This window comes from Coenobita brevimanus, chromosome 67, assembly GCF_032717465.1.
Source record: "Coenobita brevimanus isolate Jiangsu-jjx chromosome 67, ASM3271746v2, whole genome shotgun sequence".
In the NCBI taxonomy this organism is placed as follows: domain Eukaryota; kingdom Metazoa; phylum Arthropoda; class Malacostraca; order Decapoda; family Coenobitidae; genus Coenobita; species Coenobita brevimanus.
The window spans coordinates 30,960,594-30,987,323 of NC_137020.1; the positions used below are offsets into that span (position 1 = coordinate 30,960,594).

The 26,730-nt window shown below is 40.1% G+C and overlaps 1 protein-coding gene across 1 annotated transcript; it reads right to left on the bottom strand.

Annotated features, from left to right (window-relative positions):
• Nucleotides 1–7,943: 7,943 nt before the first annotated feature.
• On the bottom strand, nt 7,944–26,730 carry FANCI (Fanconi anemia complementation group I). The gene is made up of 11 exons (XM_080276925.1): nt 26,623–26,730; nt 24,483–24,587; nt 22,728–22,903; nt 20,985–21,152; nt 18,306–18,547; nt 16,889–17,091; nt 14,955–15,110; nt 13,206–13,413; nt 12,667–12,868; nt 12,079–12,304; nt 7,944–10,483 (listed from the first exon to the last, which is right to left on the bottom strand). Exons 1-11 carry the CDS (start codon nt 26,728–26,730, stop codon nt 7,985–7,987), a joined length of 4,293 nt encoding a protein of 1,430 aa, XP_080133051.1. The 3' UTR covers nt 7,944–7,984.

Here is a 26,730-nt window from a genome sequence, read left to right on the forward strand (position 1 = left end):
ACTGGAATAGTTAAAAGCATAAATTAACAATGTACTCTTGCAACCGCTGCTTAAAGCCTTGATAATTACACTTTTATTTTCATTATTATTATTACTTTTTCTTGGATTCAGTTTCGGCAAGTACCCAGTGAGTGAACCCGTAGACGACATTTGGCCTTCGGTAGCACTATACTGTATTCAGTTAGTTTTACCTGCTGAAACTGGGCTGGGCCATTCCAGCAACTTTGGGATGCACAAAATTCAATCTGTCTTAGTTGGGAGGTATGAATGAATACCCTTGGCTACTAATCAAACTGACTCCAGTCTGACAACGGTATATTTGACCATTAACTGGGCTGAAAGGGGTTTGGGATCCTTTGTTCAGTTGTAACAAATGTACAGTATTTTACAAATCAGTAGCTACTGTGTCACCACTGGATAGTTTGATACATCAGTCACTGCACTGAGTCTTAGCAGATGACTTGGCTTAACCCTGGGTGCACATACATTATTTGTATTTCTATGTACAGTAATTCAGGTATATACATATTATGACATAATTATACAGTATATATAAAATACAGTACTGTGTATAATGTATATGTCATACATCATAAGGCACCATATTCTGCATTGTACTGCATTCATATTACATTCTAGATAAATGTGTATTACATACTGAAATTGCATACACAGTACAACCCTGTTAACAGCAATGTATAGTATGATCATAATGTATGATGCACTTTAACCCGATAGTATACATAGTACTGTGTATTGTGGACGTATGCCAAGACTGTTCATCTAGTACACATTATTCATATCCAGCTAGTGTGTAAGTGAATCTCTGTATATAGCCCATACACTGACTAACCAAGAGCATTGCACTGTCTCTGTGGAAGACAGTACCCCAGACCAATACCACGCTGGCTGTGGTTTATCACTGAATCAAAATGTTTAGAAGTAGCAGCAAGAATGTGTGAGTGAATCTGACCAAAGCTATTTCCTACACTATGCTGTATCTGTCAAAGATATACTGGTGGGTTTTAGAGCAAAACCCTCTATTTACCGGCTTAAATGGTGCACTGCTTCAAAGATACATATCCATGTTGGGCCTAGAAGTGGCCTCTTGTACTGTACAGTAGTTTCAATCACTGTTAACCTAAGGATGAAGAAAACCAGGTTAGAGTTGGAATGCAAGAATTGGATGTCTTTATAGAACCCAGTTTGGCTGCAGTATGCCCAATCTATTGTAATGGCAGAAAAAGAAGTAAAAACAATAGTTATGCTGAAATGACACGTTTCAGTAACGTTCAAGAGCCTGATGCTGTGAACTGTGTAAGTGCTGTCTCTTCCACTGAATCTGGAAGGAGACAGACATCTCGGCATCTTAGGATATAAGCAGTGGCCAAGAGAAACACAAGAGTATAAGACATACCTGTTTCTCTAGCTGAAACAGTCAAGGGGATATGACCTGTAGGATGTACTCCAGCCCACGCAGAGAACGGCAGAATTCACACTCCTCAAGGGTAAAGTGCAAATAAAACATGGTTAATACACATACAAAATAATATAAGCCATGAAAAGGAAGATAAATTAATACCTGAAAGTGAAACCAACAGAAAAAGGATGAATACTGGCTCATGGGGAAGCCATGCCACTCAGTTCAAATAGACTATCCATGAAGAAAACATATCACAGGCCAAATAAGAAGCCAGCTGTGTCTGAAAGGGCAATCAAATGGAACTCTGAATGCCAAACTAAGGCAGACAGGTGGGAATGCTCAGGCCAGAATGGAAACAAAGGTAAATTAGTGAACAGTGCATGGCACCTGCAGTATGAAGTGTGTCGGAACACATAAGGCAAGCTTGCAGGAGGTTTATAGGTTAATGTGGTACCTTGCTGATGTATAATTTCTTGAAGATCCTCTTCTCTCCTTAGTGATTTAATGTAGTGGAAGTTTATTCTAGTCTAGCGTGGGATATGTACCTTTGAAGCCTACACCCAAAGCAGCCAGTAAACCAGGTTACAGCATAAAACATTATATAAAGCACAGAAAATTTAACTGTATTTACTGGCAAAAAAGATGAGTAAATATAACCAAAGCTGTTTCCTGCTAACACATAGTTGAGAACACACTTTGCAAATTACACACTGAATGAAAACAATAACAGCTGAAAGTAATCTGAAAGGTACATGTTCATTCAGGGAATATAAAGTAACAGTACCAGTAAATATAAGTGAGCCTACATCAGGACTGCTTCCTACTGTATCAAGGTATTATGCTGCAGGCAATAGCAACTTAACCACTTTAATCAGATGATGTCTTTTTAAATTATATTCTTGCTGCTACCAGACTATTTTCTTTCGCTTAGGAGAGTCCCTGGGCTTTAAAGGGTTAAGGTTATATCTGACCCTTGCAATTCAAAGTCTCCCCTACACTGACATAAATCATTAGAGGAGCTCCATGGAGTCATTCGGAACATGTCAAGCTCAATAAACCAAGAAAATGGCAGTTAGACAATGGAATCTTTAAACACGTGGCATCTTCGAAGTTCTCCACGAAGCAGTGTCATGAAAATATGAGGCATGGTGTGGAAGAAAATTCTGTAATCAACATGTGTCCAAAATTCCACACTCCTACCTCAGTGTTCTTGGTTTCAATTTTGGCACATTTGGAACTACTCCACGGAACTCCTCGTATGAAGATATTATGAAATAATAAGATAAAAAATAAAAGGACATCATCATAGTGAAGGGGTTATGAGATGAAAGTGTACAGGAGCAAGTCTACTGGGACCTAGAGTACTATCATTTGCCCTGGAAATGTTGCAATGCTTCCATTATGGTCTGTTCTTCTCTGGCTGAATGCTCTTAGCTCACACATACAAGAAAACTGCCACAATATTTCCATGTTAGATAAAATGGGCTTTCATAAGTCAATTGTATATGTATATTTCCAGGGTCTCTCTCTCTCTTTTTTTAAGTACTGTCTAGCAGAAATAAAACTATATCCATTAAACATTATGTATAGATATATATACTTATACTTGCATTACAATAATAATCTTATAACTGCATCACCAATATGAATATTCCCTACTTTTAGAATTGTAATTATAAATGGTTTGTTGTGATCTCCAAGTCAGCTGCTTGGGCTGAGAAGCGTAATGAATGCTAGTCCGGTGGGTGGAAGTGTCCAGTTTGTATATATGGCTAGTTAACCTAACACTTTTGTTCTTTAGATATGTCTGTGTGTATTAATATTTGTTTCATTAAAGAGTATCTAGAAAACTGACTTTCATTAGCTGTCCATGGTAACATTGCATGACCCTGTAACTACTGTGGTGCTAGAGAGGGACGCCATCACATTGATGTAGCTGGGTGGCTATGCTGTCCAGTTACACTCATAACCAGTGCCTGGAACTCAAGCCCTGCCCCACCAGTGCTCGAGGAAGACACATCCCCTCGGAAAAAGACCTGGGTTGGGGTCGACAGAAACCAGCTGGCCCTGACTCCTCTTTCCCTTTTCAAATTTCATGGCAGTAGCATTCTTCATGGGGATTGGGTGAAAATCCTTCTCCAAACCTCCCACATCAGAGAGGGACTCACCACTGTCTTATGGACAGGAATGTGGGTTCCTTGGCTATCCTGGTGAACTGTCAACCATGGCTAATGAACTTCACCTGCCCAACTAGATGGCAGCTGGCTTACAAAGCTCATTTGTCTTTTGACAGGTCTTCTTTTTTTGTCTTGTTAGATGCCTAGTCACCCTCCTCAATGGGCAAGACCAATTGGGTTGTCGATTTAGTTGCCGGCACCAACCATGAAACAGGTAGTACTGGATTACATGGTACCAGTAGCAGATCAGTACCTGACCTGACCTGACTTGACAAACAACTTTAGGCTTTAGGTTCATATTAAAAAAAATATATATATATATATATATATATATATATATATATATATATATATATAAATCCAGTAATGACTTCTGTCCATGTAGGACATCATTTGTTTTTTGTTGGTCTGCCTCAGGGAATTCTTTCCTGTACAATCACACCTGCAATACTCAGCCACTTCCCCTCCACTCTCCTGTCAACATGTCCATCTCAACCTACCTGGCTGCAACATCTCTCTGATAATTCTTATGCCAAATTTCTCTTGCAGCACACTATTCTAAGTTCTCTCACTCAGCAAGAACCTACTCATCCATCTCAAAGTGATTTCTAAGTGATCCAATCTACATGTATCCTCTTCCCTAACCAGAAATGTCTCACTGTCATACAATCAATCAATCATTTCCTGTAGCACCCCACGGGATGCATAGGGCCTCCATGAACTCTCTCAACCAATATTTGTCTCTTGCCATCTCCTTCAGGTCCCACAAACACTCCTCTCCTGCTTCTCTTTTCATTGTCCTCAACCAGGTTTCCCTCAGCCTACCTCTTCGTCTTCTTCCTCTAGCAGGCACATCCTGTATTAAACTGCCTTCTTTTCTATATATGTGCCCCAGCCATTTCCAATGAGACAGTCTCACATATTCATCAACCGGTTCCACTCTCGTAATATCCCTTACTCTTTCATTTGTAACTCTGTCTTCCCATACAGCATAATACTTTTCACAGTTGTCTTGTAGAGTGTATTTTTGGCAAGAAAGGAAAGCCACTTCTTAGTCAAGAGGTTACAGTTCCCTAAATGTCTTCCATCCACCCTATGGGAAAATATTAACTAGGGTTAAATTAGCACATTAATAATGATGATGATTATGGCAATGATGACATTAATGTTAACTACAGATATTTTTGTCCTTTTGCAGCTTAGTTCCCATAACTCAGTGATTTAATAAGACAATACAGTACTGTACTATGGTTTCACTTCCATAGTATTTCATGACTCATCATATTCTAATGTTAATATCCTGTTACAGCTCAACAGTCAATATAAAGACATGGAAATTTTATGCCTAGTTAAAGTGAACAGAATTCAGTTGTGGTACATAATACATGTACAGTACAATATCAATGCACTGGTAAGTAGTACTTACAACATTCACACTGCTGATTAACGCTGTTCTGTGGACATGGGAAAATTACCATATTCACAACCCCATTTTGGTAGAATAAAAATGGGTATGCACTATCTGAATTACTGTATTGTACAAATTACCAGTAATGTGAATGTAGTCACCTAAGTTTCTTCTTCAAAATTTATGTCAAAATGAGCTACACAGTAAATCATGAATTTAATCATATGCAAAATTTCTTTAATTGCTGTATTCACAGTACGGTGACAAATATATCATAAAAGAGGGAATGATTCTTAATACCTGTGTAAAAGTAACGGTCTATATACCAAGATATTTACTTAAAAAAAAAAAAAAAAAAAAAAAGGCTACCTAGACTGTTGCTACAACTATTCATTTATACAAAACTATAAAAGGATCTCTAATGCTATAAAATATAACAGTGTACAGTACTGACATCATGCTCTTAATACACAATTTTTACCTCTGCCAACAGAGTTGGAGGTTTTCACTCCTGTTTGTCCACAAGATATCTCAAATCTATTGACACATTTCAAAGAGCTGATCACATTTTGGTGGTGATCTGAACTGCCTGGTATATGCACTGGCAGAGGTATGCACTCTCGGAGTGGTCTAGTTTCAAACTGTGATACAGCTGTACACTATGGAAGTTCAGCATTTCTGTATGCTGCTCTTAGCCTGTTAGAAAATAATTATCATTCAAGAAAGACAATACAGGTAGTACTTACACTACATATACAAGTATTGTGCAGAGCATTATAACTACAGATACTGTTGCTGTACTGATGTCACATCATCAGTTTTCATTTAATATTATGAATCAAATTATGAAACCAAATTCACTCAAAACTAAATTTATAAACTGTGTAAGAATTATAAAAATTTCTACTACTGATTCAAGTACATAAATTACATGCATCTTTTACTCCATATTATACATCATATTGTGAAACTTAAAATTGTGCATCCTTCAAAAAATATTTTGACCAAAAATTTTAGTAATCCACGTTAAGGTAGAAGGAAAATTCAGTTCTACGCATAAATGGAAGCAATGACTACTTTATGTTAGTGAGCTTGTTTTCACCTCACAGAACTGGGCCACTCACATACTAGAGCACTATGCTGTAGTAGCATGAAAATCAATAAGCCTTAGTTATGTTGTAGGAATAAACTCTTTGATTACTAGTCAAGTCTCCAATCTGACTACATCTGGCCATCAACTGAGCTAAAAAGGGGGTTAGGTATCTTTGCCAGCTTAGAACACATTATAGGTATGCAATCCTCATTATAGGAAAATATTGGTTTCCAATATATTATAACTTTTTCCTCATCTATTAGAGGATGAATGGCTAGATGATATAACTTCTTCCTTACAACTGAAACAGTACACTGGGAGAAATTGTAACAATGGAATAATACCGTAATAGCCAATTTGCTGATACAGTATACTCATTTCACTTTACCATAACTCACACTTATTTTTCCCCCTTTTGCATCGTATTTCACATAGCTCAGTGACAGAAAAGGACAATGGTAGGACTGTGCATTCTGTACACAACATCTCTTAGTGATTAGCCTGATGTATTAGTGTTAATTACAACTCAGCAGTCAAGATAGAGATGGCAATTTTAGGCCAAATTAAAGTAAAAAGAGTGCATCAGCCAAAATCTTATCCAGCAAAGGAAAATGGCATGGACATGAACAGGTTGATGAAGGCCCTGTTTAATTAAAGTTTGAAAAAAAATCCAAAACTGAAGTACATTGTCTGGAGGCAGTATAAACAAAATGAAAAATATGTCATCACGATGAACTGGGAAAAACGTGGGTCAAAACTGATGGCACAAGAGGGCAATATCACAAGTGAAAAAGATGACTAACAATAGCAAAAACTTCTCAAAACAGGTGCTATATATAGGAAAACATTTATCAAAATGAGCTATTACATACAAACAAGGGACTTGTAAAGGCAAATACATACTACTGTATAAAAATATATATATATATATATATATATATATATATATATATATATATGAAGCATTTCATGGAACAAAGGTCAACCAAGCAAAAATGGCAAAATGAGCCAACAGATACTACCCTGTGCTCCTGGCCTACATTGCATGTTTTTGCCTCCAAAGAAATTAATCTTGGCCCTTTTTGCACAGCTGAGTCCATGGTCTGGACCCCAATAATCGACCCTATTGCATTCAGTTGGCCTAACAGACCGATCCCATAAGGGAAGAAGGGCCACTGGGCAAATTTCTCCTGGCCAAGGAGGCAATTGTCGGCCTGTTAGTATGACATGCAATACCTAATACCTGTCAATTTTATTGCTTAACTTATGGACATAACAGCTATAATGATACCCCCCCCCCATTTTTTTTTCTTTTTCAATTATTAACTGAGATTAAGGGTTTACTTTGGGAGAAAGGCAAGTATTATATATTAATAGCCTTGTCATTTCAAAACCTCCAAAATGGGATGGGCTTTGTCTCGGCAACATACAAAAATAAGTGCAACCATCTATACATGTTACAATATGAAAGTCTATTGATTCACTGATTTTTTGGTGGGTTAACAACGAAAACTGATGTGATTATTGCAGAGATACTGTATTAACTTTCAAATCTTTAAATGTTTTTTTTTTGCTCCAAACCTTGTTTATAGTTTGTTGGCACTTCTTCCATGGAACTCCTCATGGGAGGATGACTTCTAATAACCAATATATGAATGTCAACTACTGTAATACCTAATATATGAATGTCAACATGGGTGATTAACTATGACGACTTAAATGTAAGCAAGTCACAATCTGATACATAATTTACATTTCCTACTCAACTTCCTTTTGCTGTACAGACATTTTCCTCTTCTTGGTGGCAGATGTTGACACTGTGTTGTGAGAGTTGGGGTTATTTTTAGTCTTCTTTTTCTTGTGATTTATGTTTTTTTCATTATTTATCTTTTCCTGCTCAACTTACTTTTTTGTAGAGACATTTTCTTCCTCTTACGGGCAGACGCTGACACTGTGTTGTGAGAGTTGAGGTTATTTTCAATGTCTTCCTCATCTTGCAATTCATGTTCTTTCCCAGCGTCCTTTTCTTCTGCCTCTTCTCTGGATTTACGTTTCTTTCCAGCACCTTTCCCTTTTTCATTTTTGCTGTGTTCCTCTTCCTGCAATTTATGTTTCTTCCCGGTGCCCTTTCCTTCTCCGGATTTGTGTGTCTTTCCAGCACTCTTCCTTTCTTCCTCTTCCCCTTGTGATTTCCTCTTAAAAACAGTTTTTGCTTGGCTGTCTGCTGGTTCTTCTGGTCTGCAAACATTGCCATTACCTTCACTCTCTTGATCTGAAGATTCGTCAGTATCTCCGTCACCATCATCATCAACCCTACTTTCCTCTTCGTGTTCTTCTTCTTCCTCTTCCTCATTTAAGACATCCTGTAGAGCATTGGACATGATTCTAAAATCCCTGGCGGTGCTCAGCTTCATACCCTCCAATAGGTTCACTCTGGATTTCTTTGCCAAGGTAATGAGATGTTTTTCATACTGCTCTAGAGAATATATCAGTGAAGGAATAAGCTTGACTTCCTTCATGGCTCGGGCAGTAAGCTTAGATCCTTTCTTTTTTCCAACTACCCTCTGTGTGGATTCAATGTAAGTTATCATTGGGTACACAGGTTTGGAAATTGCCTCTGCAGAAGTATATACTACTTTCTCAAACTTGTCAGATATCTGGGTGTTGTTCTTAACCTTGTAGAGTTCAATATAATATCTGACATACAGTGAGAGTACATTGTACAGCTTAATTACAACTCGTAAAGTCTGGTCAATCGTGGGCCCATTTTGTAAAGCAGACTGCATTATCTCATGTGCACCTGACATGAGGATTGTTAATTTTACACTGATACTCTTCTCAATCTCATTTGCATCAAATTCAGTGCCGCTTGCAACACAGGCTCTCATTTTATTTACCACTAACTCTATATGGGTCAGAGTATCACCAAAGTGGTCAAGAATACATGCAAGAACAGCTGAAGCAGTGCGTTCTGAAACAACTTTGTATTTGTTTGATTCCTCGACCTCCACACCCTGCTCAAAGTCACCAAACTTATGATGTAATTCTCTGGCCACCAATCGAGTCAGATTGTGATTACCCTTGATCTGGTTGGATAGTTTAATAAGGAGTGTCATCAATGATTTTGCTATCTCAACATGGTCTGGATCATGGTCCTTACACAACTGATGAATCCAATCCTGAACCTCCGCTAATTCAGCACAGTTTGGATCCATTGCCTGAGTGACTGTGGTCATAATCTGTAGCAATATGATTGCATCTTTCATCAGGGGGTAATTTACCTCAATCTGCAAAATTCTTAACAGCATCTTCTGACAACGCTTGGCAAACTTGTACAGAAGTGTGTCAACCTTCCTGTTGTCTGTCTTGCCTAATATTTCCTTCATTACTGCCTCTAGCTTGTCTTTGTAAAACTCAGTGAAGTTGATCATCAGAGAGTGAAGAATTTGTAAGCTATGTCTGAACCATTCCCGGTCTCTCTCACCTGTTGAACCTCCAACACCCAACTTTTCTAAACATTCATGTAACAGTACTTTTGCAACAGTTTTAAGCTGGGATAATATTTTCTCTTTTTCTGACTTTGATAGCCTTTTAACTGCTGACACATGCTCCTCAATTGTCCTAAAAAGATACATCTGGAATTCATGGTTATTCCTCAACACACTGCCAGCATCACTGTCTGGACCTACAGAGGCTGCCAGCATGTCAGTGGCTACACGTAAACTTAGGTTACTCTTAACTGTGACTGCTGCCTTGTCTGGCGATTTGCCCTTCCATTTTGACCCATCCCCATACTTACTTTGCCTGGCACTCCTCTCCTTCACCAAGTCTACAATTTTCCTCTGAGATTTGAAGCATGAAATGACTGTCTGCATCATGTCATTGGAGTCATGGGCACTATTAACAAATGTATGCTCCATCAGGCTATCAAATACTCTAATCATTATCTGACAAGAAAGGAGGTTCTTCTGGCCAGGTCGAGACTCATTTGTGAAGTCCCCATTAGGATTGATCCCCAAGTCCTCGAGATCACAACCAGACAATCTTTCTGTTAAAACATCAAAGGCAGAGCATACCTCGTTTAAGACCTCAGTGGCATTTTCATCACTATCATCATCATCTTCATTTCTGGACTCTCTCCTCTTCTCACAGCAGTTCTTACAAGCTGCTAAACATGACAGAGCATCCCCCATTGGCTCAACAAGAATCACACTATCTCCTCGCACCACAAACACCTTCTTCAAGACAATAGGGTTGAGGATACTAGCCCGTAGGTCTAAGAACCTACGAATATGCTGATACAACATTTCCAAGATGTTTACTCCCAAGTTCGGGTTGGCTTGGCACACATCATGCAAGCCCTGGTATAGGAGCAACTTTATCTGTAAATAAAAATATGTACTTCAGAGTAATACCTCTTAACTTTTTTTTTATCTGTTTATCTTATGTACCTATAACAGATGCTGTAATCCTGGAAGAGCTGGCAACAAACAAAATGCCTCCACATCAGCTTAACTTCTGCCATTAAGCTGCCCTTCGGGTAACTCGCACTGTGCCTCCTTCACTCATATACTGTGCCTAATCACCTCATACTTGGAATCTCCTCCCCCTCTCTCCCTTAATCTCACTCACACAAACTCTCCTAGTCAATCTCTCATTCTAAACTCTTAGCCTCTCCATTTGCTGTTCATTCTGTTTTACTCTTAGCAAATATAACTGACTCTAAATTATCATTTAGTTTCCCTTGTCTACCCATATTCCTGGTGATCAATATGATGTGCCAAAAACAAAACATTATAATAAACTTTTCATACTCTTCACAAACTGAGTTGAACACAAAATTACAAAAGTATTTTACCATCACCATTGTCATCATCATTTCCGATGTCTTGCTCTCTTCTGGGAACCCTCAGACGGGATGGTTGGCACAGAAATACCTCCAAGTTACCTTATTCCCAACACACTTCTCTCGCTCTCCCAGGCACTCTATAAAAACATCTCACTGAAATAAGAGGTAATACAAAAACCAGAGAAGCAACTTCCCTCTGTCAGTATCCACCATCACTGACAAAGACCTGCCTACTAAGACCAGAAACATGAAATACTGCCATCTGTACACTCGGATGATGGGGCACTGACAAGGAGCCTACATGTGGTGATATTATACACTCTGGTGAGATGTGACATCCACCCAAGAGCTAAACCTCCTATTTCTCTGCACCTTACTATGTGAATGACTAAGGTCTGTCCCTGGTGAGGTGCTATCAATCACATGGGTGGGCTGGATCCCTACATGCTATGTGTACTGTACTGCAACTGTAACAGGGCCTCATAGAAGCAGTTGCTTACCTGTGGTCGACCAGACAGACCAAGGTTATGCAATGACAACTCTGACAATGTTATTTTTCATTTTAATCACAAAACCACTGGACAACCTTAGTCAGTGTTTCATTCCACTGTAGTATATGTGGAGTTAACTGGGGGGGGGGGGGGGGGGGGGGGTTAAAAATATAAAATTAAAATACAGATATAATAAGCCCTTGTAATGTCAGTGGTGTGTTCCAAAATGTCACCACTATTTCTATACAACTGGTACTGAGAATTGGGAGGGAACTGCAAATCAACTTCCAGGATTGCAAAGAGTGCTAGAGAGGTATGCCTTCACACAGTGGGACTGATATAACTGGGTGGTTTCTCTGCCAAGTTCTACAATCATCTTTCAGCTCTTTTATACCCTTTGAGCAGGATGGTGGAGTACAGGGAAAAATTCAGCTTGCAGTTAACTGGGCTCATGTCCAGATGAGCCTGGGGCCAGAACAAGTAGCAATGATATTTTATTGGGTATTTTTTAGATAAATTATTGTGGGCTTAACGGCAAAATGAGCATAAAAAGTGACATATAAGACGGGCTTTCTAAGCCAACTCAATCAGATACCAAGTTACCAGTTCCATCAGTCAAAAATTATGCAACCCCTACCTCTTGTTGCTGTGAGAAACAACGTCGCAGTACGCCTAGCATCTCCTGACACAAAGACTCATTGGTAGAACTATTGAGGGCGGTGTGAACATCAGCTGCGACAGTGCTGTTGAGTGATGAGCAGAAAGACATGGATGCCTGTGAAGAGGGTAGTGTCCCCAGTAGCCGGAAGTTACGCAGTAACTGGAGGAACCCACTGACTCCCACGTGACGACTCTCAGCCCTCCTGTGTAAATGATAGATAAAATACAGTACGGTGTTTCCTTAATTCCTATAGCCGTGCAAAGAATAACAGCCTGTGTAATATAAGCACTATCAACAGACTTCTACACAGTGTATCCATCAACAAAACTAGTACTGCTCCACCACGAACGTAGGGGCCTGGGGCTTGACTACTCAGTCCAGAGGGTGGAGGCAAGAGGGACCAGTTGATCGATCCTGACTGGCGTTACGTGAGTAATAAACTACAATCACCCCACACATGTACACCCTGATGGGCCATCCCACAGAGGTACACCTTGATGTGCCACCTATAGTTTTGGAGTGCCTTCACTCAGTAGACAACCTACACCTTAACAGATCACTTACGAAGAGAATAAGTGCTTGCGTAGCATGATGATAACTGAATCCTTGAGGGCCATGTTTATCCTGAAGACCGGAGTATAGGCATCGAGCAGGAGGCTGGCCGTGGTGGGGGGCAGGAGGTCCAGGTACTCCAGGGGTCCTCGTATCACAGCTAGGTTGTCCAGGAGACTGAGTGGAACCATCTTGGCTACTCTGCCCAGCATCTCTGTTCATAAATTAAACATTATCATCACTGTCATCCTCATCATCAAATATAGCACCACCACCATCATCATTTCCCCCCTTTGCAAAAGTACCACCCACTGCAAGTACAGTACTGAGCCACTGTTTAAAACATACTAAGCAAAAAGAAACACAAGGTAATAAATAAGGTTCATTATTCAGTACTCAATTAGCACTGTACATGAAAATGACGTGAGGATAGTGTGCGTATCAGGTGTGGCAGTTCTTGATGATGTAGGGCATGATGGTAATGGGGTGAAAGTACAATACAGTACATGTAATGAGGAAAAATATGACAGAAATGGTAACCAGGGACTAACCTATATACAAGTTAGGCAATGGAGATGATAATATGAAGTTGCAGAGACTCGTGAGGACAGTGTGTGTGAGGTGTGGCTGCTTCTTGACGATGCTGGGTATGGTGGTCATGGCCAGCTGCCTGGCACGTCGGCTGCTATACAATTCGTTTGTCATGCCTCCACTGTACTCTAGCAGTTTGAAAGACAGTCGTACCAAGCCTTCACTGACCTGAAACATCATCATCATCGTCATTCTGATCTTCTTCTCTGAACTATGAACTGGGTGAGGAAGGGTCAAGGGGGCAATAAAAGAAATCTGATATGAGGGAGAACCAAGTGACAGCATACCAGTTAACTGGGTCACACTCTCCTTCATCCACCATCATTCAAGCCACTGGAAGCTATACTCCATCTCACCTCCACATAAAGCACCTCACTGTGTGAAGGACCCTGATCCAAACGCCATCTACATTATGAGGGCACCAGACCCCTGCATGGTGTATGAATTGTACTGTAACTGTGAGACAGTTCCACAGAAGCAGTTACTTTCCTGTGGTCAACAAGCCTGCTTGGCCAGACATGTCTGGTTAAGCAACAAGAACAACTTTCCACCCACACCATCCACTACACTACATGGCAGCACATCCACACACACCAAGGAGCATCAAGACACCCAGCACATGATATCATACACAAATGCTGTCATCTCTCAAACCCACTTCATGAAGCATATCCATGCTCAAATCACTCGCCACTCCAATCAGTCACTTAAAGACATCACACAGCTGGATGCACGGCCTCCTGATATCAACCCTTCTGACTCCTACCTGAGGGCAGGGTCCACCTGGCCAGGCTGAGATATGGGCATCATCCAGCCCTCTTGGGTTGTCAGAGGAGGCTGGATGACTCCTTCGCTGATGCCTGTCCAGGATGCAACACAGCACCCCATACTATTGAGCACATTATGGAAGACTACATTCCATACCATTGCCTGCACCAACAATACACCTTGAGAGCTCTGTGGGAAAGCCCGGTTTCGGTTATGGTCTTCCTTAGGGACTCGGGGCTGTTCATTCAGACTGCCTAGTGAACAACTACTGCTGGTATTACTACTTTCCACACTAGAGCTTCACATTACCTAACAGCCAGAGTCAATCCAAAAACTATTTAGTTAAGAAGAGAGAAACCTGTTTTGTACACAGGAAAAATCATCCAATATATTACCAATATGCCAGGATTTGAACCCAGGACTCTCAGGTGAGATCCAGGCAGCATACCACTACACCACGACCAGGTAAAAGTTGTCTCACACCGTCACAATCTTGTAACCAATGTCCCTCCGCCCCCTCATCCTCTTCAGGCCCACAGCTGAGGGCGGAGGGACATTGGTTACAAGACTGTGACAATGTGTGATAACTTTTACCTGGTCGTGGTGTAGTGGTATGCTGCCTGGCTCTCAACTGAGAGTCCCGGGTTCGAATCCCAGCATACTGGTAATATATTGAATGGAAGAACTATTTAGTTACCTGTAATCCATTATTTGAATTAAACACAGTCTAATTTCACTCAGATGACGAAAATCTTTCAAAAAAAAAAAAAAAAAAAAAATGCTGGAGACGGACACCACATGGTGGCACCAACATTACTGGAAGGTTCTGCTGTCCAGTTACACAATGTCCCTGAACTCTCTCCTTATCCTCCAAATGGAAGGTCATGGACTGCAGAAAGGCAATTTCAGCCTGCAAATCACTGAATTTCCTCCTGATTCACCTGGTCCCATCCCATGACACAGCTGTCTACGGTTGTCCTAAAAGTAGTGTCGACATCACAGTCAGTGCCCCAAGCATCACGCACCCAACGCGAGGTGCGACCAAGTCTCTCCTCTCGAAAGGCACGCACCAGGCATGTCTTTAGGGCACTCAGTATCTGCAATATTAAGGTACCAGTACCAGGTATGAGCAAATGTTTGCTGACACTTCTCTCATGGCTGTGGCAATAAAAGGTGTTACATGAACTATTTTTATGCAATAGCATTATGAAGCACTCAAAACGAGTGTATGAGAAGAAAAGATACATTACATGAACTAATTTTATACAATATTATGAAGCAAACAACACAAGGGTATGAGGAAGGACATTTTACTAGAACTATTATCATGTAACAATATTATGAAGCACACAAGACATGGGTACAAGAAGGAGGGATGCACTACATGAACTACTTTTATGAGATACCATTAGGAAGCTCACAATAGTTTGGATATGAAGATATGGGCTATATTAACTCAGTGAGCCCCAAGATGTCCTCACTTTATTCTTGATCTCTCATATTTTATTCAGCTTAGGAGAGACTTTTAAACATGAAGGGTTAGATACGAGCGCCTTCAGCATGATCCCTTTCCTGACTTAAAATGAGGGGTCTGGAATATGAGGGACAAACTTACCACATCTTCACGGTCTGACAGGGGGAGGACAGAAGCATAGGTAGCAATAAAAAAAAGAAAATGAGGGTCCTGGCAAGTTTGTCCTTTGTATTCGAGACTCCTCAAATAATCTGGAAGCAGCAACAGTAAATTAAATGGTTGTCACCCGGAATTAATGGGTTAAAGTGACTCCTTCAACATAGGAAACTCTTCCACATCACATCAAATTGTCTAGCACTGACCAGAGTAATATAGAGAGACGTCCCCCAAGGAGTGGCATAACCATCCACTCATAACTTTCCATATAAATATACTACAAAGGGATTGCTAGGGTCCAGGACATACTGAACAATGCAAGAAAATGAAGCTATTGACAGAGCATCATCTAAAACAAACAATACTCAGTTTGCTTTCATCTGACAGAACTCAGCCACTCCTGCTACTCAGATAAGTTGTGTTTCCACTGAATTTGATGAACCTTAGTTATAAGGCTAGAATGAGTCTCCTTGGATACTAGTAAATTTACCATCCAATCTGACTACACCTGGTCATCAACTAGGCTGAGAAGGGGGGAGGGATCCTTGTGAGATGAAAATAAACACACTACAGTATAATCATTCATTCACTTATCAGTCAAGCCTGTTAACTATTCCACTTCAACACTTAACACCAATAACACAGTCACACACACAATCGTAGCCATCTTGACTCTTCTTTTCCACTTACAGATCAAGCACATAGCACCTGTCTAGGAACAAACTCTCATCCTTTTTCTGCCTATCTCTCTAAAGCAAGAGTTAACTGCTACTCCCAGTCCTTCATGTATGCAACAGGTCAACTCTGGAACTGTCTCCCACCGTCTATTTTTCCTACTGCCTACGATCTCCAATCTTTCAAATGAGATGTGTCCAGACATCTCATAATGAATGGATCTTGAATTTGGCTTTGTTATCTTGTTTTTGTTTTTTCTTGGAGGGAGCAATTTGCAAGCTTCTGGCCTTTAGTTCCATCCTCCTTGGGGGAGAAAAAAAAAAAAAAAAAAGAGAGAGAGAGAGAGAGAGAGAGACAACTAACAACAGCACACCTAGTAGCGCATGCCACACTCATTCACATACCGTGCAAGCCCTTAGACCCAGCAGCAATGTTTGGTTAGGTTAGGTTACATAAAGTTAGATCAAGTCATCTCAGGTCAGGTCGGGCTGAGATAGGTTGAGCTGAGCAAGGCTGGGCTGGGCTTAGTAAGGCATTACATTAGGTTAGGTTAATTCAAGTTATACACACCATTTCTTCATATCTCTCAATATTTGACAGTGAGAGGGACAAGGCCAAGTTAAAGGGCGTGATGAGCTGCTCCCCCAGCCAAGTTGACGACTTGATAAACTTAACGTAATCCTTCACCAGCGTCGTGTTGTACATGGCAAAGTGAGTTATGTGGAGTATCACCGTACCTTTTGCCTCCGCCAGGTCACGTTCCTTGCTGTCACCTGCAGAAAGAAGGTTGAAGAGTTCCCCCCCCCATAAGATTCTTGCCTGGGAGCACATCTATCAATCATGCTATTTAATTTTTACTTTCATTCATCGTCATCATCATCATCTGGACCTCCTTTCCTACCTACGGGCAGGGTGAGGAGTAGCAATGTCCAGACAGCCCAAATCTGCCCAATCCAATGGGCCATGCTTCCATTCACTCACCATTCAAGTCCCCGGAATCCTGGCTCTACCTGATACGCCAAAAACATTCACCACGTTCTGTAGCTTCACATACACGTATCCATATGATTTAATTCAGGATGGGAGAGACTTTTCAAACTGACTTGTACAAGAAGACTGTACCTGTCCAGTTTTTCACCCATGCACAATCTGTTCATCCTTCAATTTTATTCTTACTTCCTCCATATGACTGTACACAACTTTGGTGAGACTTTTCAAACTGAAGGGATTAGTTACAACCCTAATAAGTTCTTTGAATAATGGAACTGAATAAAACTATCAGGTGGTGGTGCTCAAGGTAAGTACTGGTTCTGTACTAGGAAGTCTTCAATACCAACAAGAATACAGGGCAATGGTAATGCAAAATACTTTACATTATAAAGGAATGGGTATTATAAAATGCCTCCTTGGCCTACAACAATACAACAAAGGTGGTTGCTCAAAACCTAAAATGTACTGTGCTAAACTAATCTACCTACCATGGTCTAGGCATCCATGTCCAAAATATTAACCTCACTTGTCTCTTCCGTCTCCTACACTCCTCATGGGGCAACACTGGATTACATGATGAATGAATGTCTCTTTGGTCTGTTTATCTGTAAAGTCTCCTACACCACAATATTACAACTCCAGATTATTATTCAAAACTCTGGATTATTGCTTAAAACTTAAAATACACTGCACGAAACTAATCTACTAACTAATGGTCACGTCCATGTCCACATTGTTAACCTCACTAGTCTCTTCAGTCTGTTTGTACTTAAAATACAGGATGGCCCATATACCGTACAACGCTCCACTTCCACTCTGCCGGGCAAATCTTGTGTGTTGTAGGGACGCCATAGTCAGTATTATCAATATCTATCCTGTGCCATTTACTTATTTCTCAATGCCACACTCATGCCCACACTAGTCAATTGTCACATGAGCTTCTAGCAGAGCACTGTTTATGGGCCAACCTATATATACAGTCACACAATCTACTAACCAATGACATCTTCATCCATGTCCACATCACTAGTTTGCTTGTCCTTCTCCTTTGTCAACTTGGATTCCTGTTGTGTAAAGTAGTTAAGAATAAGACCAATGATTCTGGAGGGAAGCTTGGAGCAAGCCAGGGTAATGAGCTGGTACACGATGGGTGGAACTGCCTGGTACTCCATGTCCTTTAACATACGCTCCACCTTGAATATTACATCTTCGAGCTCATCCTCTGGAAGGTTCATGTCGCTGGAAGATTACAAGAAGATCTGATACCAACCCTACGATCCTATGGCGTATTTTGTATTATTTTGCTTTTATTCAGCTAGAGGGACTTTTTGAATTTGAGAGCTTAGCCTTCATCTACCCCTTCAAATGAGACACCTTTTCAAATCCAAATAGCATAGTCTAAAAGCAGCAAGGACAAACTAATATAATACATCACTGGATTCAAGGGGTTATCTTTTTCTACCCCTTTCCAATAAAGTTAATGCTGAGAAGTACTTAGCTGGTTTTGGCACTCCAATTATTGTTCAGTCCATTATTTAGAGAAAAAGAAAAGGGGGGGGTACTATGGTCAACCTCAGTAGGGGAGCTCTTTTAAAAGGAAGCAAGGCATCATTTGAACTGACTGATATTAACCCCTTGAAGCTGGTGAAGTTCTGGAGGGATGCCTTCATGTGGTGGCACCTAATATTCTGTAATTGGGTGGTGGAGATGCCCAGTTATATAAATGTCTCTGAACTTCTTCCCAATCCCCCAGAAAGAGGATGGTGGTCTGCATGAGGACGACTTATTTCTACAGTCCACTTGGTTCACATTCAGATGAGCCTGAGTTTGCAACTACTATCACAACTGCTACTACGAATCCAGTGACATAATTTTTAAATTTTCTTGCAATCTCCAAACAATTATATTCAGCTCAGGTGAGTTTTTGTTTTTTTATCAGAAAGGGAAAAATAGACTGCTAATAAACATCACTAATATATATACTCTTTTTTTATGTTAACTTGACCTGCAATTGCCACCTAACTATTGTGAATGATGAGTTGCAACAACACATTAACTCTAGAAAATGTTGGTAGTCATGACGTCATGAAGAAGTAATATGGAAAGAGTGAAGAGCCATAGTACTGTCTTATTCTGCTATTGAACTTTATGAAATAAGCAGCAAATGATGAAAATCTAGACAAGGTTAGGATGAACACAGTATACATATCCTTATTATTCTGAATAAAATCATCTGAAGCGTAAAAATAGAAAATATGTCCTCAGGGTGAATGGGTTTAATTACTGGACTAAGTATTACAGTAGTGCACCAACTTTCACTACAGCAGGATTCGCGGAATCCACTTTCGCGGCATGCACCAAATATTCCCTAACTTCCACTTTCGCTTGAAAAAAATCGATTTTCGCTCACAAATTTTGGGTTTGGGACAATATTTTGAACTTAGAATTTCCTGCACCGCCCGCCCGCAACCCACCGCCATCTTGAATGACGTCATGTCAACACTCTGTCCACCCATTCCCACCATTGTGTATGAGCGTGCTAGCTCCATTGTGTTGGATTCTCACGGTTCAATGGCCTCTACTATACCTGGTAGTGTGGGGAATGGGCCTGGTGGTGTGGGGGGAGAGCCTGGTGGTGTGGGGGGAGGGCCGGGAGGCAGTGGTGGTGATAAAAAGTGGCCGGGACATTCAAAGTCGGTGCTATCCCTACTGACAGTGCCATAGAGGAGCTTAACCTGGATGAAGATTTCGATGGATTTGTTCAAGAGAACCTAGCACAAAGGGAAATTCAGCACAGAGTGGAAGTGTTGCATCAAGTTGCATCTGAGGAGGCAGAGAGAGAGAGTGGTAGCGAGGCAGCAAGAGGTGGCGCCAATACGTCTGGCGTGGCTAAATAAGCCCGCCACGCGCCTCGGATACTTATCCCCAACATCCATTAAACACCTCAACCTGGTCTCTGTGGTATGTTTCTCCTCATATAATGTGTACTGTACAGTTTTTATTGTTTGTATCTCACAATGCAATGTACAATAGTGATTTGATGTACTGTATTGCAAGTGAAAATGAAAATCTGATGTTACTTTAGGATAACCGGGAACCAATTAGCCTTTTTGCCATAAAGACAATGCCCCAACTTTCACTAATTCCACTTTCGCGCATTATTTTTGGACCCAATTAGGCGCGAAAATTGGTGCCCCACTGTACAGTATTATTTTCTGCATAATGGATTCCCTTGGAGAACTTCTGAGCTATAACAGCACAATATCATTATTGTAATCACTACTACCACTACGACTACTACCGCAAGTGCCAAAACCAGCTCCTACTACTGCAAGTGCCCAAACCAGCTCCTACTACTACAAGTACCAAAACCAGCTCCTACTACTACAAGTGCCCAAACCAGCTCCTACCACTACTACTGGTACAAGTGCCCAAACCAGCTCCTACTACTACAAGTGCCCAAACCAACTCCTACAACTTACAAGTACCAAAACCAACTCCTACTACAAGTACCAAAACCAACTCCTACTACAAGTGCCAAAACCAGCTCCTACTACTACTGCACTACTACTACTACAAGTGCAACAACCAGCTACTGCTATTGCCACTATAAGTGCCAAAACCAGCTACTACTACTATTAACTGAGGACTAACTACCAACGCCTCGTGACCTTACCTGAAGATTGGGATAAGGCGGGTGGGGGTCTCAGGATACCAAGGCATGTCACACAGCGTCTTGATGACCTGGTAGCGGTAGTCCTCCCCCGTCAGCTCCTTGCCTCCAATGGTAACCTCCTCATGGGTGCTGATACATATGACAAGCTTGGGAAACAAGTCCAACCATCTGGAGGTAAAGCAAACATCAGGGCTGGTAATGTTTTCATTACAATGGCCTCTTTCAGATTCTCGTCTTGTTACCTACATGCATTCAGCTTACAGGGAACCTAAGAACTATTACATGAAGGGAAGTATCCATGGGTAACAGAAGAAGAAAAAGTAAATTACACTAAAAGTCCTGTAATCCGAATGGCAGGGGACTGAGGGTCTTTCAGACTACTGTTTTTTTTTCTGACTACTGGGAAGAACCTCTGATAACATTAGAAATACGTACATGATCATTAAATAAACACTTAAAATGATACAGGTTAGTGTTTTACTCACCAAAAATGTAAAGACCTGTAGATGAATACTTGCAGGCAGGTACATCCAAGTCGAAAAGCAAGTCCAAGCCAGATAAATCCTTAGTAAAGCCCAGAAAAATTTGAGGGGGGGGGGGAATCACCTTGAAAAATTTGGAGTACTGGGATACAGTATTCTAATTACTGGTGGTCGGATTGGAGGACTTTGCCATTCCTGATGTCTACCAATGACCCTTGGGTGGACTCAAACCTCTGACCTTTCAGTCAGAATACACACATACTTCAATTTACAAACATAATTGGTTCAAAGAGGCCGCTCGGAAGTTGATTTTGTTCGCAAAATGAAAATCCCTTACAGTACTACACATACAACATAAAAAACACTGTACTGTTCACTGATTTGTCAATAGGGTTTTAAATGTTCTTTAGCAGTTTATATTGCATCATGAAATATAAATGCACAAATTAACACAAGAAATACACAAGAAAAACATACAAGACACAACTCTGTTCCTGCTATTGTCCAGTGCCTATTCACAACAGATGAAAGATTATGGAAAGTTTACCACGTGCGAAGATGTGGATGTGGCAAGCATTTCATTTTGTTTCGTTAGCCGTAAATATACATCAGACATAAGCGATAACAGAGTTATTTTATAAACATTACCATAGCTCACCTAAGGGCAGACATAGCAGGACTTGTAGGCAAGTGAGAGGAGGCAGGTGGAGGAGTGGAGTTAGTTGGAAGATGTGTGTGAGGAGAGAGCAGTGGGTGAGTCGGGATTTTCAGGAGAAGCAGGCTGAACATACTTTATTATTTCGTTTTTGTTCCATAGAGACAGCACATCGCTTCCTAGATGAGCCAGAAGCACCACTATCAACACGCTTGTATTTATCAGCCATATTAAATGGAGTGAAAGTACTAAAAGCACAATGAGCAGTGATCCTCTCTCCTCCAGGTGAACAAAACAAAAACAATAAATGGCGGGTTAGCTGCCTAGCGACCCGCCTCACAACTACTGTCACCTGCTACATTAAAAAGCAGTCGCAACGGGCCGCTACAAGCTAAATTAGTTTTTCATGGTTACATTCATACCTGTGAAATGTTTGTTATTTTTTTCGTGTTTGCATCTTTGAAATGCTTAGATCTTGAATGCTCATAAGCTGAGGTATGTCTGTACTGTAATAATAATAGTAACAAATAATAATAATAACAATTATAATAATAATAACAAAATCACAATAATAATGATAATAATAATAACAATAATCTAACCCACCTTCCCAGCAGTGGCTCTCCTCCTTTGATGAGCTCCATATAGTCGTCGATGAGAGATACAAGGGCAGAGGCCGGGAATACCCCAGCATGAACCATCAACACCCCCATCAGCTCTCCGGCACATCTCTCACTCACACACACCCTCTCACGCACGCACTTCAACACATACTTAAAGATCTAACAAGAGAAAAAGAACATTAGAGAACATTCACATATAAACACAATTACCTTCTCTTGAATGGCTCTACTGCATAGTATATGTATATATATGTACATATCGGTACTGTATGTGTACATATATATATATATATATATATATAGTGTGTGTATATATATATATATATATATACATATTTTTTTTCAGTATATATAAAACAAGTACCTTGGTAGCTTCTAACAGATCTAATAAGAATAGTAAAATAACAATTACTTTCCTGTATATGTTTACAAGACCTAACAACAGAAAATGAACATTAGAGAATATTCACATATAAACACAATTATCTTCTCATGAATGGCACTATATATATATATATATATATACGGTACACATAGTAATACCCAGATATACGATACCCCGGCTTAACGATGGGGGTAGAAATACCACCATACCCCACCTAGCGATGGCCAAACCCCAGTTTAACTTTTTTTTTTTTTTTAAATGATACTTTAGACTAAAATTGTGTTTAGGCTGATTTATAAACAGTTTTTAGACTCAGATTAATGTGTTTTAGTCATAGGTGGGGTGAACATTGTCAGTTTGGGGTACAGTTTACTAAGTTTGCTTTTTGCCAGACTTATATCTGATGATTTTCAGGTTTTATTTGTTGGTTTTAGTGAGTTATTTACAGGTGTTCGGCTTGGTTAGCTTCTTTTACAGCTGTTAGGCCATTTAGATTGGTTTTGAACTTGTTTTTGGGCTCAATTGGGTGGGTTTTGGACTTGACTAGAGGGGAAACCCAAGGCCAAAAAACACATCCCATTACATGTTAAAACTACCCCGATATAAGATACCCCGCCTAACAGTGGGTTTTTACTACAATTAGCTTCTAACAGACTGCATACGAATATTACAACAACAATCACTTTTCTATAAATGCTTACCTTCTCACTGAACTAAACAGAAGAATTTTCAAATTAATAAACATTCACATTTATAAAACAAGTGCCTGTTACCCCAACCCACTGCCTGTTTCTATTACTTAAACCACTAAGCCCAATGATGTATTTTAAAATTTATTCATCCTACCATCAGACAAATTTACTACCAAATGGTATTTTTGAAGAAATGGAGGGGTTAGATACAGCATAACCTACAGTAGCCCTTTGACTACTTGAGACCCTTTCTAGGTTGAATGAAATTGTCTGGTGACAGACTGATGAAAATGTTATATACACTGACATGCAACTGAGCCAGCTGAACACCTCTAAGATGGAGGCCCTGATGCCAACACACCATAGTAAATCCAAAAGATGTAAGACCACCACACACTCTATGCTTGCTTTGGGATTCCCACACGGTGATATACTGCAACCAATTACAATACATCACAGTGTGGGTATATGCAAAAGGAAACAACAATTTTAATGGTTTCACATCTTTCAGACCTGCAATGAAGCAGCTAGGAGGCTTCCAATTTAGAGGTGTTTAAGTGACCCAAGGAATACCATATCTTATTCTCTATATAAAAAATATGACATCACTCTGAGGAGGTTAATTCTAGATAAAACAATGTACTCAGGTCATAATACATGCCTCAAGTCTGAGAGTGGTGCTTTCCCGAGTACTGCAGGAGAGGGCAGACACCACACCACCGACCCACTGGGGACATTCTGCATGCCGCACCCAACCATTCACTATCTGAAAATGCACCAACTTCAATACTGCAGAGGTGCCTTGTGAGTAAATGTAGAAAAGAAATGGGAGAAATGGCATTCCCCCGAGCAAGACCCTGTATTGGATCATATAACCCCGCTAGGTTACAGAAGCGTGCTACCACTCCCGGCACGGCAGTCCCGGGTGAGGCTCGAACTCGCAATCCCCTGATTACGAGTTTAATGCTCTACCACTGAACCACCGTGCCCCCCAAAGGGTAGTCAGTTTTGTTTCAGTGCAGTTCTATGTCAATGTGGCATAGTGAAGATTGTATAGCTCCAGGACTTGTGAAAACAGTGGTGAAGTTGGCAAGCATTAAGTGTAATTATTTGGAAAATAAAGACAGCAAACTTAAGAAGGCAGTGTTTATTTACAACGCCTGAGCTGATCTCACAGTTGCACACCGAAAGGCTGAACATAAGAACAACTCACTGGGCAATGTCCCTCCTATACTGAACTACTGCTGTTGGAGCCTGTGGCAGTGTGGGATGGGGGCGTAACAATATTTATATACTGTACTTTCTAAGCTCCTCTATCTTGGCAGTTTTCTTTTTTTCACCAGCTTGCTTTTGCTGAGTAGGTTTATTTGAGGCTGAGGGTTGTTAGAAATCTGTTTTTAGATATTAAACTAACCAAATCAAAAAGGATAATTAATGTATTCAGATGGCACTACTTTGCCCTGCACAGCAACAAATGAAGTCTAACCCTTACCCAAAGTGATCTAGTCTCCTTCATTATGTATGGTATCTTATGCAGGGACACATGAGGTTAGTTTAATATCTAAAAACATATTTCCAACATCAAGCATCAATAATCCCACACAGGATAAAAACAATTTGGTGAGGATGAGGAGGAAAACTGCTGACAGAGGAGCTCATTAAGTAAATGCTGATCCAAGTTTGATACGGTACCTACGTGTTATGACTTTCTGAGTAATGAACTTTCCACCACTGACAACATGAACTCCCACACAAAATAAACAAGTTTTTTTGGATGATCAGGGAAAACTGAAGGTTAAATTAGGGAATAATAAAAATGTTAACATTTATTCCATGCAAAATCAAAACTATTGTCAGTACAGTACTTGGCTCTGATTTCTAATATATCCGGACCTATGGTAACCAATCTGAGAGCCACATCCACCAGTCCTAACCTTAGTACAGTAGTTTTTTTTTTTTCTATGCTAGGAAGAAGGAACCAAAGGCCACAAGCCCAAAAACTGTTCCTTCCAAGAGAAAAACAAAATACAAGAGAGAGACAAATTCAAGATCCGATCATTTCTAGATGCGTTGACACACTGCGTTTGAAAGGCTGGAGATCATGGGAAGCAGGAAATACAGAACAAAGGGAGTATTTCCTACTATACCTTTCAGCCTTTGCCACCAGATATTTGAAAAACTGGTCTTACTTTAAATAAATTATATATTTCTTTTCCTTAGTAAATCATTCATCTTTTTTTTCTTAACCTTGACATAATTATAAAACCAATACTAATACAGTTATTTCATTTGTATGCTTATTTCAATTTGAAAATTTGGCCAAGATTTCCAAATTATGAGGTTACCTTCATATTAACAAATTTATAATAAATCTGCAAGGGAAGCATTAGGGTAAAAAAAAAAATAAATAAATAAATTCAACAGCAAAACACAATATTAATGAGATCCGTGTGACAAATTGGAATATATACCATATTGTCACACAAAAAATATGCATCAAATCAATGTAATATGATAAAATATAACAGATACTGCTATTATGGTGCTATATTCACTGCAACCCAATAATCAGGGAATCATTATTACAGTTGCCTATCTTATCTGATACTATGCAAACAGCCATTAAAATTTTACCTCTATCTCTGTCATCTTCTACAGAATTCCTAAGGCTCTAAAAGTATCATAACTACAACTACTGTACGGGATCATAACTATATTTGCGAGTTGTATACTATTTTGAATTGGTTGTGTACATTTCGTGTTCAAGGTCGTCCCCACAGCAACTCTTATTTTGTACTAACCTGCAGCACCCAGTCGTCCTCAGTATTCAGCAGCAGATCCGCCAGCTCCTGCCATTCCTTCTTCTTCACCAGCAGCACAATTCTCTTATTTAATTTGTCTTCACTCAT